This window comes from Vigna unguiculata, chromosome 9, assembly GCF_004118075.2.
Source record: "Vigna unguiculata cultivar IT97K-499-35 chromosome 9, ASM411807v1, whole genome shotgun sequence".
Classification (NCBI taxonomy): domain Eukaryota; kingdom Viridiplantae; phylum Streptophyta; class Magnoliopsida; order Fabales; family Fabaceae; genus Vigna; species Vigna unguiculata.
This window is the reverse complement of record NC_040287.1, coordinates 6,964,903-6,979,634: the sequence shown is the minus strand read 5'-3', so window position 1 is coordinate 6,979,634 and position 14,732 is coordinate 6,964,903. Positions and strand designations below refer to the sequence as shown.

Below are 14,732 nucleotides of genomic sequence, written 5' to 3'. Positions count from 1 at the left end.
CTAACTTGACTTAAGTTCCTTTGAGATCGAGTACGAGAGCCAGTGTTTGAGGAACAAGATGGGGTACAGTATTCTACCTTCAGGATATTGATACCCAACTGTGTCAAAGTTTACAAAGAGATTTAGAGACAGAATTTTGAAAGAAGAAAAAGTGTATTTCATTTCTCAGCATTCTGTTACAAGTTAGAACAGAGATAATATAACTCGATGTTACTTGCCGGCTAGCTAGGGCAAACTAACTTGACACAACCCAGTTAATATTCCCATTCTACAATTCTTTAATATATGTTACATGTTTATGTCTAGTAGATGTTTTGGCACATATTTCGATCATTTGTTGAGGATATTCAACAGATCTAATCAGTATTTGTCTCAAATAAATGAATTGTTAGAATAATGGAGCGTGAAAAGAAACTCAGTATACTCTATCAAAAGCAAGGTCGAGCTACCCAGTTTTCAAGTAAAGCGGCTCGTGATAAGTGGCTTCAAAAGGAGATTGATGATCTTGAACGGGTGCATTCTTCAAATAAGGGGCAGGCAAGTATTCATTTATCTATGTGAGCTATAATTAATTTTTTCCTGAACACTCTTTTAACAGATTCATGACATGAAGATGTCTGTTTTTATTTAATCTTGATTTCTACTAATTTTAAGTGTGATAACAAAATTATTTTCCTACTCTGTTGTATATGCTTGTTTTAATGTTTTTTCTGCTTAACAGATTGAGTGCATGTCTATTTGGGAGAATAATTACCTACATTTTCCAACTTCTTTAGATAGCTTTTGATAACAAGGTGATTATATCTTGTGAATGATCGTATTTAAGATGCAGTGTGTTATTAAGGAATAAAAAAGAAATCATGAGAGGCTCTGATAAAGGTGAGAATATTGAGGGCCATAATAGGCATATACAAAATGTCCATGAGAGAAGGAAGTGGAAACCCATAATGTGGGGACCACGAGATCTTTCCAATGATTGAGTGAAACGGTTCTGCCTTGCTGGCAGAGAGCGAGAGAGTGAGGGAGCGAGAGAGTGAGTGGGAGGCAAGGTCTGAGAGTGTCAGACCTTTTTTTTATTGTGTGGGGCAGCCATACGTGAGAGAGGGGGAATATTTTGTTGAGGAATTTGAGGCTGGGCTGGGAAGGCAATTGGATTGTCTCCCTCAGTTTTCTTTAGAAATCCAACTCCTAATAAAATTCTTCCCTATTATTCTTTTCTGAGTGTTATTATTGTTCTCTGGTTTCGTGTCTCTATTAGGCTCCCCATCCAAGAAACATTGTTTGGCTACGAACGTTGTAAAAATTGAGAGTTCAAGTAATCTCTTTGAGGTTCCATAAGCACAACTTATATATTCGGAAGATTTAATGTTAAAAAGGGTTACAATACCAATAAATAGCATAATAATTCTGCATTTTAATTCCATAATAAAGCTAAATAGAAAACTATAATATCCATTATTACATTCAGAAATTGAGAGATCAAAATCTATTTAGTTTATTATATATTTTAAATTTTTACATAATATATTATGCTTTTAGTAGTTTATTATTACATAATTATTATATTATATGCTGTTTTAAATATTTTAATACTATTATATTTATTATGCTTTTTTTTTAATTTGTTATGCAGTTGCTCGTTAACATGTTAAAGATTCATCCATGTTTTTTTTTTGGTTCAACAAATCCCACCAAGAAATGTTGGACTTAAATAGGATACACACAACCCTAAACCCTAACTAGGACTTGACACACTAGTTTGCCACCACTATTCTGTTAGCTAGTGCTGCAGTAGAAACATTCCCTAACAGAAAAAGACTGTTCCAAGTGTTTGGTCTAGGTTCGATGTGAAAAGGTTTATAGTGGCCATGAAATATGCTTTCGGAGCGTGATTTTGCTTCAGATCATATCATGGTTTTTTAGTTTGAGAAAAAGTTACTCTTTTGAGTTCCATCAAAAAGGTGCTGAATGTCATTAGTGAAAATGTCTTGCGCATTCTCTCATAAGAAGACACATGTTTTGATGGATATGAGCATCTCTAAAACATTGGGTTCAACTGACTGCCATAAAACAACACATAGTTGGAAGTCAATCTTTTGCTGCTAAGATCTGTGTGCATCAGGAATAAAGCCGACTTCAGTTTCTAAATGGAAGTCAATCTTTTGCCACTAAGATTGGTGTGCATCAGGAATAGAGCGGACTTGAGTTTCTATGTGGTCATGGTATCCTTGACACAAGGAACCATTACTCCATGTAGGCAGACCAAGACAGATAATTTTTCCAGTTGAGTCTTGGACTTGTGATGGTAGGTGTAGTAGAAAAGAAATAAGCAAACTTATTGAAGTCATTTATGGAATTTTTCCCTTATATGTTACTCATCTTGGGGGACTCAAACTGACAATTGACTCCAACACTAGCAATATCTCAGCTGACAATTCTTACTAATAGTCATTAATTTTGTTCCTTATCACTATATCTCTTCTATGCTGTAAATAAGAAAACTTTTGTGTGTACACAACCTACAATTGCAACATAGGTCTCTAAAATTCCTGTATTGAAGTATGTAATGGTGCTCAACTTGTTAGTGTTGACATATGAATATTCTGAGTATATAACTTTGGATGTGGTCCGTGACTCTTGCCATAATTCCATTATTTATTTCTGTATTTTCAAATTTAAATCATTATTTTTATCTTCTGTTGTGTGGACAGTGTTCTTTTGAACCATGCTCCCTTGTTATAAATTGTTGTTTTGGTCTGCAGGAGCAAAAGCTTTTGGATGAAATTGATCGGCTTAAAGAAGAACTGCATGATTGTGATGAAACCATAAATAAACGTAAATCAGATATTACTGCTTTGGAATCTGTCATTGCTGAGTCATTTAAAGGGCTTAATCATTTCAAATTGGAGAGAGACAAGTTAAATCTCGAGAGGAAGTATGTAATAGTCCTCCTTCTGTCACCTTTTTTTTTTTTTTTTAATTTATAGATATACTTTTTCTTAGATGAAAGAAGAATTAGGTACACTAAAGAATGAGTACACTGACAGTGTAGGATACCTGCCCTCCTAACCAATAGCAGAAAGGAGGAGCATAGTAAACTGCCAGTAAATAATATATTGCTAATGAGTATAATAAATTGTTACATTTTAGGTCCCTATGGACAAAAGAGAATGAAATTACTGCTGAAATTGATAAGCTGAGAGCAGAAGTTGAGAAGGCTGAAAAGAATCTTGATCATGCAATTCCTGGTGTGAGTAATCCCTCTTTTACATCCCTTTTGTAAATGCCATTAAATTATCAAACATTATCAACATGGTATTTCTAGGCATTGCATCTTTCAACATGTACAGCCTAATACGGGCTTGTTAAGTGTAGAGTTTTGTTTTAACTTATAACCTACTCGATGTGAATTAACATAGTGTCATGACATTTGTAAATCAATGTCACTCTAAAGTATATGAATGATTTTGACATGGCTTTTGTTGTTTTTTCACATCTTTTATGCAGCATATAGATTAAGGGAATTGCAGAAACACTTTACTTCCAGATATTATGCTACACTTAGAATGATAGAAGATATAAAATGTTTTTGTTCTGTTGGGAAAGGCTTTTAATTTTTTGATTTGGTAAATGAGTTGAGTAATTGCTGGTTTGCTACCACTTAGTACAACACTAAAATGTTACTAGGTTGCAACTTGTGTAAGTCAATATCCATTTAGGAGTTTCTGAGAAAATTAAGATCGAGTCTCTTAAAACAAAGACTATAAAAGAGCATAATCTGACTTTGTTATTTTGTTGGAGTCCAACTAACCACAACCAGGTAACAAAATATGAGAATACAATTTAGATGTGTATAGTACTCTTAGGAAATGAACTTTAGGTCTAACTCAACCATACAAAATTGGTTTGTAAAGTGAGGTTTACACTCACTTATACATTATAAATTCGCCTTATCTCTCATTGACGAGGGATTTCCAACACGCCCACCTGTGTGTGGTATATACATCTCGGGTGTGGGAATTAAATTTAATGGGCTAATCCAATAGTGACCCAATAGCAGGTAGTACAATAGCCCAACAATCAACACATTATTTTAGAATAGACTTCAGATGACTTTCATACATCTTAAGAAGTGGATTTTAAGTTTAATTCAACCTTACAGAACTGACCTGTAAAGTGAGGTTTGTACCCATTTATATATTACAAATTAATCTTATCTCTAGTTCATGTGTGATTTTTAGCAAGTACTGTCCATCACTTTAATTAAGTTTTGCACACGTAAAAAGGAAAAAGTCAAAGTTTGACATTAATGTTGGTTAAGGATGTACCTTATTCTGTTTCCGATTTTGAGCATGGTTTTTTGGCATTCTTTAAATAAAAACATAACTCCTCTTTAATAATTCATGATAATTATTTGTAACATTTTAATCGCTAAATCTAATTTTAACAATGGATATGTAAATACAGTGTGTAATGTTTAGGAATGACAATGATATTATGGATATTTGCTAAAACTACTCATGATGCTAGTGTAACCCACTTTGTGGGCATGGGCATCGGCGCAGGTGACCTGCTTAATGGACATCTCTTTGTCTGTTGACTTCAAGACCCAATGGAACATGACAAATTAAATTTTCCATAATATATATCATCCATGGATGATATCATAGCAATGGATGCACATATATGGTTGCAACTTAGTATTGGCAATAGGTCTGAAAAAGTATCCAAAAAAATATGAAATTTAAATATTTGTACCCTATCAGTGTGAGGAACCATAGAACAGATCCCATTTTTGAGAGTTTAAAAATACTATCTTCTTGAAAGGTTCTTTTACTCCAAACATGGAAAAAAGAAAGTGAAACAAGCCTTTTGGGGATTGAGGGGCTTGAACTCATGCTTTCTTAAGTTGACATTTTTTCCTCCTTTTAAATTTCATTGTTGTTGGTATTGACATGTAAATAGAACCCTATCTTTATCCTCATGTAATTGATCATCTCCTCTAGTGTTTCTTTAGATTATGATGAAGTGAATTATTTCATCAATAAATATTCTATCGATTCTTCAACTTTTAATTGATTGATTCTCATCTTTTACTTATGAATATTTTTACAATGAAATTTGATGAAGATGGGTGTTGGTTTGGGCACCTTTGTACCCATGCTGCCGTTGTGCTCCCATTCCCCTCATGTGTGTGTGGAGGAGAGAGTGATAGTCATGTAATTTAAGGAAAAGTTTTAGAAATTTATGTTTCTTTTCTTCAATGCCAAGCACAAAATTCAACTTCCTTTGTGATTGCATGAGATGGGTTACAAAATGTAGAGGATTATGAATACAAAAGGAAGGTAGAGGATGGACAATACCAAAACCTCCGGATTGTGTTTGAGAACCAACCATTTACCGTGGTAACAAAATGTGAATAACTAGAAGGCTAGAGCACAAAAATGGATATATTACTAGTACTTTAACCTGTGTCCCCATTTCAAGGACTCAAGGACTGTCGACAAAGGAATTATCGGTGTGTGCAATACTATATTGGGGCTGAAGCCTAATGGTCTTCATATCACTTTTGCAAAAGTTGTCATAGGAAGGTGATGAGACTAGATCCAAAGGCAACAAGGAAGCAGAAGCTAAGGAAGGAGGGGTGTAACTCTAAATAATCTAGTAGTGCAAAGAGGTCAACCATGTGAAGTCCAACACTTATAAGTTGTGTCTTGACTTGTGCAAATATATGAATCAAAGACATCCTTTGCCTGCCTTCTGTGGTGTTTGTTGTTGTTGTTGTCAGAAATCAATGTAGAAAGTCATACAAAAATAGGAGGGAACTGTTGAGATGTAATATTTTATTTATCATGTATGGGACCCCTTCTTTAGGGTTAGGGTTAGGACTGGGCCTTGACTCTTTGTATTCTGCTTATTATTTTCTTATATAAACAGGAGTAAAACAGTAACAGTGATAAGTTTTTTCACTGTTTCATTTATCTGAAATCTCTTCAAGATGGTATCAAGAGCCAGAACATGAGTCTGGTTCATCTTCACTGTTTGTCACAGTGACTGTCATCGTCCGCCGTCTTCCGCAACTGTACGCCGCCGTCCACCGCACCGTCCGCCGTCGCCGCCGGCGTGTATACTCCGGCGAAGGGGTCTTAGACATTTTGAGACCTTACAAGACATGCTTCTCTTTTTGGAAAAGGGCACAAGATATTTTTGCTAACGACATTCAACGCCTCTTTGATGCAACTCAAAGAGTAGCCTCACTCAAACAAATCAATCATGATATGGTTTCTCATATAGGAAAGGCTAGGGCTGCAGTAGAAGAATTGAAGAGTTTTTTTGTGGCTGATTCATTAGAAGATATCAACAAAAAACTTGATAAGTTTTACATGGTCTTAATTCTGAGGAGCCTACACTCGACTTTTGATCATGTGCGTGATCAAGTTTTAGCTGGTGATCAAATCCTTTCGATGGACAACTTAGTTACTAGACTTCTTCGTGTACCTACATTGGTCAAACATGAAAGTTCAACTGATGTTTTTGAAACATCAGCAATGGTAGCACCACGAGGAAGAGGAGGAGGTCGGAGCAACCGTGGAGGACGTGGTGGTCGAAATGGGCGTCCTCAATGCTCATATTGTAATAGAATGGGCCATACCCAAGACAAGTGTTATTCCTTACATGGTTTTCCCGATAAAGCTGCTCATGTGTCCAAGTCTGATCATTCAGAATCTAGAATTTTTGGTGAAGAGTACCAAGAATTCTTGAGGTACAAATCTGAGAAATCCAACAATCCTGGCCCATCCTCTTCAATGTCAACTGCATGCATCTCTCAATATGTGGAAGGTCTTAGTCCATGGATTCTTGACTCAGGTGCCTCAGATCATGTCTCTGGTAACATTTCCTCATTTTCCTCCATTTCCTCTCCCAAAAGTCCTCATTTTATTATTGTTGCAAGTGGATCCAAAGTGGCATCTCAAGGAATTGGCAAAGTTTCTTTATCACCTTCACTAAATTTAAACTCTGTTTTGTACATTCCTCATTGTCCTTACAATTTAATCTCTTTGAGTCAATTGACTCGTTCCTTAAATTGTTTTGTAACCTTTACTGCTAATTCCTTTGCTATACAGGAACATGGTACGGGTCGTCTGATTGGAGAAGGACATGAGTCACGGGGACTTTATTTCCTAAAACCAAGCTCCTCAGTATCTTGTTTTGCAACTTCATCCCCAAAACTTTTGCATGATCGTTTAGGTCACCCAAGTTTGTCCAAGTTGAAGATGATGGTTCCGAGTCTCAAACACATTCAAGCCTTAGATTGTGAATCGTGTCAGTTAGGAATGCATGTTAGATCTTCCTTCCCTAAAAAGTCTGAGACACGATGTAATTTTGCTTTTTCTACTGTTCATATTTGGGGACCAAGTCGTGTCACTTCTTTTGGTTTTAACTATTTTGTAATGTTGATTGATGAATTCTCTCGATGTACTTGGGTTTATCTAATGAAATAAAGATTGGAACTTTTATCCATATTTGTGTCCTTCTTTAATGAAATTAAGAACCAATTTGGAAAGACAATTAAAATTCTCAGAAGTGATAATGCTAAGGAATATTTTTCTGCTGCGTTTTCCTCATTTTTATCTTCCCAAGGAATTTTACATCAATCAACATGTCCTCATACTCCACAACAAAATGGCATAGCCGAAAGAAAGAATAGACACCTTATCGAAACTGCACGCTCTCTCATGTTGAATACCAATGTTCCTATTCATCATTGGGGAGATGCAGTCCTCACTGCTTGTTTTCTAATCAATAGGATGCCTTCTTCTTCTTCTATTGAAAATAAAATTCCTCACTCGATAATTTTTCCAAATGATCCTTTGTATCGTGTCTCTCCACGTGTGTTTGGATGTACTTGTTTTGTTCATAATGTCTCTCCAGGTCTTGATAAACTTTCTGCAAAAGGCTATTAAGTGTGTCTTTTTGGGATATTCTCGCCTTCAGAAAGGGTATAAATGTTATTCTCCCTCAACCAAAAGGTATTATATGTCTGCTGATGTTACATTCTTTGAGGACACACCTTTTTTCTTGTCCTCCATGGAGGAGAGTTCATCTGTTGAACAAGTCCTTCCTTTACCATCTTGTGATCCCTTGGTTCTTCCTGAAACTCAACCTCAAAATGCCAATGACATTGTTCAACCACCTCTTCTCACATATCAGCGTCGCACTCCAGTGACTCCTTCCTTGCCTGAAGACCCCTGTGACTCAAATCCTTCTCCACCAGATTCTCGAATCATGGATCCTTCATCCTCTTCATCTTCTCTTGACTCCGATCACACTTGGCCTATTGCCCTTCGGAAAGGTATTTGCTCTACTCGTAATCCACATCCTATTTATAATTTTTTGAGTTATCATCGTTTGTCTCCTCCATATTTCTCTTTTGTTTCCTCCTTGTCTACCATTAAGGTTCCTAAGAATGTTGATGAGGCACTTGGTCATCCTGGATGGCGACAAGCCATGATTGATGAAATGCAGGCACTTGAACACAGCAGGACTTGGGAACTTGTCTCTCTTCCTCCTGGTAAGAAGTCTGTGGGCTGTAGATGGGTCTATGCTATTAAGGTTGGTCCGACTGGTGCTGTAGACCGACTCAAAGCCCGTCTCGTCGCTAAGGGGTATACTCAGGTTTACAGCCTTGACTATTGTGATACTTTTTCTCCTGTGGCTAAAATAAGTTCTGTTCGTCTTTTCCTTGTTATGGCTGCCATTCGCCAATGGCCTCTGTATCAGTTGGACATTAAAAATGCCTTTCTTCATGGTGATCTGGAAGAGGAGATATACATGGAGCAACCTTCTGGGTTTGTTGCTCAGGGGGAGTCTGGGTTAGTTTGTAAGTTGCATCGTTCTCTCTATGGCTTGAAGCAATCTCCTCGAGCTTGGTTTGGTAAATTTAGTCGTGTTGTGCAGAATTTTGGATTGAAACGTTGTGAAGCGGATCATTCAGTATTTTATGGTCATACTTCTCCTGACAAATGTGTTTATCTTATGGTTTATGTTGATGATATTGTTATCACAGGAAATGATATCACTAGAATTGCTCAATTGAAGAACCATTTGTTTAGCCACTTTCAGACCAAAGATTTGGGTCGTCTTAAATATTTCCTTGGTATTGAAGTGGCGCAATCAAAAGAAGGTGTCATCATTGCACAGGGAAAATATGCTCTTGATATTTTGGAAGAAACAAGTCTGACAAATTGCAAGCCCATTGATAGCCCTATGGACTCAAATCAAAAATTAACAAGAGATCAAGGTGAACTTTTCTCAGATCCAGAGAGATATAGAAGGTTGGTTGGAAAACTCATCTACCTTACTATAACAAGACCTGATCTTTCTTATCCAGTGGGAGTTGTTAGTCAATTTATGCAAAATCCCCACATTGATCATTGGAATGCTGTGATTTGCATTCTCAGATATGTAAAAGGGAACCCAAGACAAGGATTGTTGTATGAGAACAAGGGAAGTACTCAAGTTGAAGCGTATTTTGATGCAGATTGGGCTGGTTGTCCAATTGATAGAAGATCTACCACAGGGTATTGTGTGTTCCTTGGAGGGAACCTTGTATCTTGGAAAAGTAAGAAACAAAGTGTTGTTGCTCGATCTAGTGCAGAGGCGGAATATCGATCTATGGCTCTAGCTACATGTGAACTAGTATGGATTAAACAACTCCTTCAAGAGTTGAAATTTTGTGAAAATGAGCAGATGAAGTTATATTGTGACAACCAAGCAGCCCTTCACATTGCTTCCAATCCGGTGTTTCATGAGAGAACAAAGCATATAGAAATTGATTGTCATTTTGTTAGAGAGAAATTACTATCCAAGGATCTTGTTACAGAGTTTGTCGGCTCTAATGAACAACTTGCAGACATTCTGACTAAATCTTTAAGAGGGCCTAGAATTCAATTTATATGTTCCAAGCTTGGAGCATATGATCTATATGCTCCAGCTTGAGGGGGAGTGTTGAGATGTAATATTTTATTTATCATGTATGGGATCCCTTCTTTGGGATTAGGGTTAGGACTGGGCCTTGACTCTTTGTATTCTGTTTATTATTTTCTTATATAAACAGTAGTAAAACAGTAACAATGATAAGTTTTTTCACTGTTTCATTTATCTGTAATCTCTTCAAGACAAATACTCATAAGAGGCTTTTTGCAAGAACACAACAAGAGTCATCCAAATATTGTTCATGTTAGTCGTTGTGGGGCTACCTAGGATCTAAGCATGACGAACAAAAGAATATGCTATGAGTAGATCATATAAGGCTAAGAACATGAACAACAATTGGTCATTTTGAAGCTTTGTAGCATGAATGGCAATGAGAGGAAAGAATTCATTGAAGTCACAAAGAAGCCAGAGACCTGGCTCAGAAAAGTTGATATTGAATCCTTAATTTGACGATCACAAAGGATGCTCATGAGATCTTCGCAAACTTGATATAGCTTGTTGAAGTGTTTGTATAAAGTATATTAGTCAGCGTTCAAACAATTATGTAGTTGAGTGCGAAATACTTCGTGAAAAGATTGGTGAATGGTGGTTTCCATCTTATGACATGATTGAGTGCCAACCGTTTTCCACAAAGGATGATTTGCATTGGGGAAAAATTCATCTACCATTTTATTGAGAAGCCCAAAAGGAGTGGCTCTTAGCATCTAACTACTCAAACGGGAGCGGGGTAGTAACATAGTAGGCAAAAATGTATGTTAGATTGCAAAATGCCATGGTAGCTATTGCTTAGAAAAAGAGAGGAAATGCCTAACAATATCATTGGCCTAAAATAGGACAAAAATATCTGCAAAGAGAGGCCCAATTACTGATCCATGACCAAATCTAGGTAGAGGAGAGAGGCAAGCAAAGCCAAGTTGACAATGTCAGGAATTGAGGCTGAATGTGCTGTCGAGCCTTATAAAATTGGCAGTATGTAAGAAACGCTAAGAGAGGCAACATGTGTGGGCACAAATGACTTTTGGTGGCTATTAGACCGATGAGGATTGGCTGGTGTTGAAGAGACGATGCTATGGTGGGGTCTTCAGTTGGAAAAGACCACGTTAGATGGTGAGAACAATGATGTGTGAACAATGTCGTTGAACCAATGTCATGGAAAAAGCATTGGATTCCAATTGAACAATGGGTTCTTTGGGGTATCCTAAAGTCAGCCTCTTGTTAGAATCTAATAACAGGTTGAGAGGGAGAAATGAGAAGATGGGGTATTTCGTGTTTATAGACCACAACAGAGCTATTAAATTTATAAGGGTGAAAACATAATAACAAAATATTCAGTTACCTTATTCTAGGCTAATAACAAATATTTAATCAATTTAATTAATGAAAATATTCACTGTTACTATATTTACAACATTCTAACAGTTTTAACTCAACCAATGCAAATAGGTTCCGGCTTGTTGTATAGGTGTACATTTGTTGCATCAGACTTGAATGTTTATAAATTTGCTGTTGTGGAAGTGTATTATATCCCTATAATTATGTTTGTAATCTTTTATAGAAAGAATACTTGAATATTTTTTGATTACTCTGTTGCATTAAAATGTGGGTAGCATATACAGATATGCGTAAATAGAAATCCAACTGGCAAGGAAGGGGTAAGATGATTAAAATTATTATCCACACAAGTATGAGTCCAAGTCCGTGTATGTATATTTTTTAATGTGTATTGGTACTTAGATCTTATTCCATTGTTTTTCTGTTGAGTGTTAGGGTTAACTATCTTGATGTTTGAATTTATTATGATGTTCAGGATGTGAGAAGAGGGCTGAATTCAGTTAGAAAGATTTGCAGGGAGTATAATATTTCTGGAGTTCATGGTCCAATTATTGAGTTGCTGAATTGTGATGAAAAGTTCTTCACTGCCGTTGAAGTTACAGCAGGAAACAGGTCATTCTCACTGATATTTATTTTAATACCACTTGTTGCATTGAGTATATTTTCCTACATTGTATTTGGGTGAAGGGAAAGAAAGGAGAATTTGCCTCATCTTTAGCCTGTAGTTGTTCAATTTTTTTATTTTCAGTCCTTTGTTCTTGGGCTAATTTCTTAACTGGTTTTATACTTTTGCACATTTGGCGTAATGTTTTTTATTTTTAACATCTTTTTTTGAACAGCTTATTTCATGTTGTTGTTGAAAATGATGACAAGTCAACCCAGATAATTAGACATCTTAATTCACAGAAAGGTGGTAGAGTTACATTTATTCCGCTTAACAGAGTAAAGGCTCCACGCATCACTTATCCTCAGAGTTCAGATGTCATACCTCTTTTGAAGAAATTGAATTTTAAACATGACTATACTCCTGCATTCAGTCAGGTTAGCTTCTGAAAATTGTTATATTTTATTTCATGCGGGTACAACTTCTTTAGGCGATATTTGGTAATAAAATAATTCTGATGTTTTGGTCTATCAAATGTCAACTTAACATGAAAAAATCGATGCATAATGGAGAAATTTAATTATAGTAGTTGTGATATTTATTGATTATTATTTATTTTGTATGGCCTATTAATATGCTTTTATTAAAAGTAAATTTAACATTTTCTCTTATTTAAGGGAACTTCCCTACTCTTGGGAATTTTATCTTCAATAGGTTATATGCCCCTAGCCTCCTAGGAGAATATTTATCATGTTGGATTTCATAGTTAATTTTGTTTCATTAGTATACGCATTAGGAAACTAATTTTTTATTGGGATTGTCTTGGATTTTTATTATCTTTGGGTTATATGTGCCATCTCTTAATGAGTTTTGAGTTGATTTCCTAGAGGATTGTGCTTTGGAATTGTGAGAATTTGTGGTTGTTGACATGTCTTTTTCTTGTGGTTGTGGGTTATAGGTGCCATGTCTTTTTCTTGTTTTATTGAAATTTGTTTATGTTTGGAAAGCAAATGAGTTAAAAGTGTCACATTGAGTAGAAATATGAAAGTTTAGTTACATATAAGGAAAAAAGATCCACAAAAACAAACTATTTGCTCATGATTCATTGGTGATGAATCTTCTCAGTGTATCCGTGTAGAAAAATCCGAACAGTAGTATCTAAATTGATGATTTGTCTTGGTGACCGGTTCATACATATGGAAGCATGTCCTGTCGTGGTAAAAATCAATAGTAGTTAGGGGTCAGGGGTAGTGTGCTGAGATAAATGGTGGGGACAAGAGTGTCCTGTTGTGGCAGAATCCTGTTGTAAAGAAAATCCAACTTAGTTGAGGGGAAGATCGTTAAGAATCTTAAGTAGAAGGTAGTGTCATAATCTATTACATGGTTTGCTGATGACATGGTGGTGAATATTTCCTGTGTATTCCCCTAAAAAACATTATTATGATGTTAACAAATGTTTAAGGCTAGGATGGGAAATGTGAAGCAGGAAAAATGTGGCTGCTGACCCAATAACTATCCCTTTGATCGAAAACATAAACAAATATAGATGTGTCCATCAGTGGATACAAGCTATGTTATCAGTAACTGCTGGAGCGGCCACCATTGCGGTGGAGCAGGGTTCTGTGACAATCTGTCATGTTGCTTTTTTGAGTTGTGGTTGGATCAGCTGCAATAGTGGCAGTGTGGGGCCGCTAAGGGTGTTTGAGCATTGTCGCTATGAAGCCGAACTGTAAGCTGCAGTAGTGCCTGACACTGGACAACCTCCATTATGCTGTTGCGGACCTTCCCTTTGTGTTCTGTCACAGAACCGCTTCACTTTGAGGCTGTGGCGCTAGCTAATCTAATTGATGGGTTGTGGGTCCTTAGGCCATCGGGTGTTGCTTCCTAAACTACCTCACATTTCTTCATCCAACCCATCAAAACTCTTTCCAGAAAATATTTTCCGTAATAAAACAGGCTCTGGAAAAAAAAATTCCGGAATTATTTATTGTGAATGATAAGGTGGAGGAAGGATTTTGTTAGGGTGTAGGAAGCAACTGCCTAGGCTTTCAGCATGTAATTTTTTTATTTCTCATTTTCGGGCCTCAATTTGAGTCCAACAGCATAGATGGTTGCTTTTGGATGAAAATTCAAAGGTACCGTATTGAGGGGAGATCTGTGTAATGTTCAAATTAAAATGTCACAGTTAACTTATGTAAACATTTTAATTAATAATAATAGTTGATCTTTAATAATTTTTTATTGTTTTTTTCTCTTCATGAATCTAGGGTATCCCTTGGCTAAAATCCAATTACTAATGCTTTGAAGTATTGAGATTCATTTAAGGGATTCATGTCTCCCTACATATGTTACTCAATATACATGAACCAGGTCTAATATTTTTTAGTAAAATTATAAGATGAATTTTTCTGCCATGTTCATGTAATGGTCAATCTCCCGGGTTCTGTGCAAAATGTTGTCTGGGCAAATTAAAATTATTCTTGTGATACACAAGACGGGAGTTGAACACCTTTATACAAATTCGATGGATTTATTGATCTGGATTTTCATGGAAGGTAATGTTGTTCTGCCTGTTTGTTTCCAAAAGGTATCTTAGATATACAGTTACATATGTATGCTGATGTAGGAAAAATATTGGATGACAGTATAGTAATACATAACTATTCAGTTGTTTTTTATGTCCCTTAAAGTCAGTTGTGATATTTCTTTTAGGTTTTTGCTAGAACGGTCATCTGCAAAAATTTGGATGTGGCTTCAAGGGTTGCTCGTACTGATGCTCTGGACTGCATAACACTGGATG

At 36.2% G+C, this 14,732-nt stretch overlaps 2 protein-coding genes across 6 annotated transcripts in view; both read left to right on the top strand.

Annotated features, from left to right (window-relative positions):
* LOC114164169 (structural maintenance of chromosomes protein 3) overlaps positions 1–14,732 on the top strand; it is a 29,732-nt gene that overhangs the window by 9,175 nt on the left and 5,825 nt on the right. For all 4 annotated transcript variants that reach the window (XM_028048728.1, XM_028048724.1, XM_028048726.1 and 1 more), the window contains exons 13-18: positions 393–537; positions 2,763–2,935; positions 3,151–3,250; positions 11,804–11,940; positions 12,168–12,369; positions 14,645–14,732. In XM_028048728.1, coding sequence (XP_027904529.1) covers positions 393–537; positions 2,763–2,935; positions 3,151–3,250; positions 11,804–11,940; positions 12,168–12,369; positions 14,645–14,732 — 845 coding nt within the window. The remainder of the gene's footprint in view (positions 1–392; positions 538–2,762; positions 2,936–3,150; positions 3,251–11,803; positions 11,941–12,167; positions 12,370–14,644) is intronic.
* Positions 3,260–7,519, top strand: LOC114164170. 2 transcript variants are annotated; one of them, XM_028048730.1, is made up of 2 exons: positions 3,260–6,867; positions 7,125–7,519. In XM_028048730.1, exons 1-2 carry the CDS (start codon positions 6,279–6,281, stop codon positions 7,160–7,162), a joined length of 627 nt encoding a protein of 208 aa, XP_027904531.1. In that variant the 5' UTR covers positions 3,260–6,278; the 3' UTR covers positions 7,163–7,519. The 2 variants fall into 2 exon arrangements, with proteins under 2 accessions (XP_027904531.1, XP_027904530.1); XM_028048729.1 differs by having other exon boundaries at positions 3,266–6,888.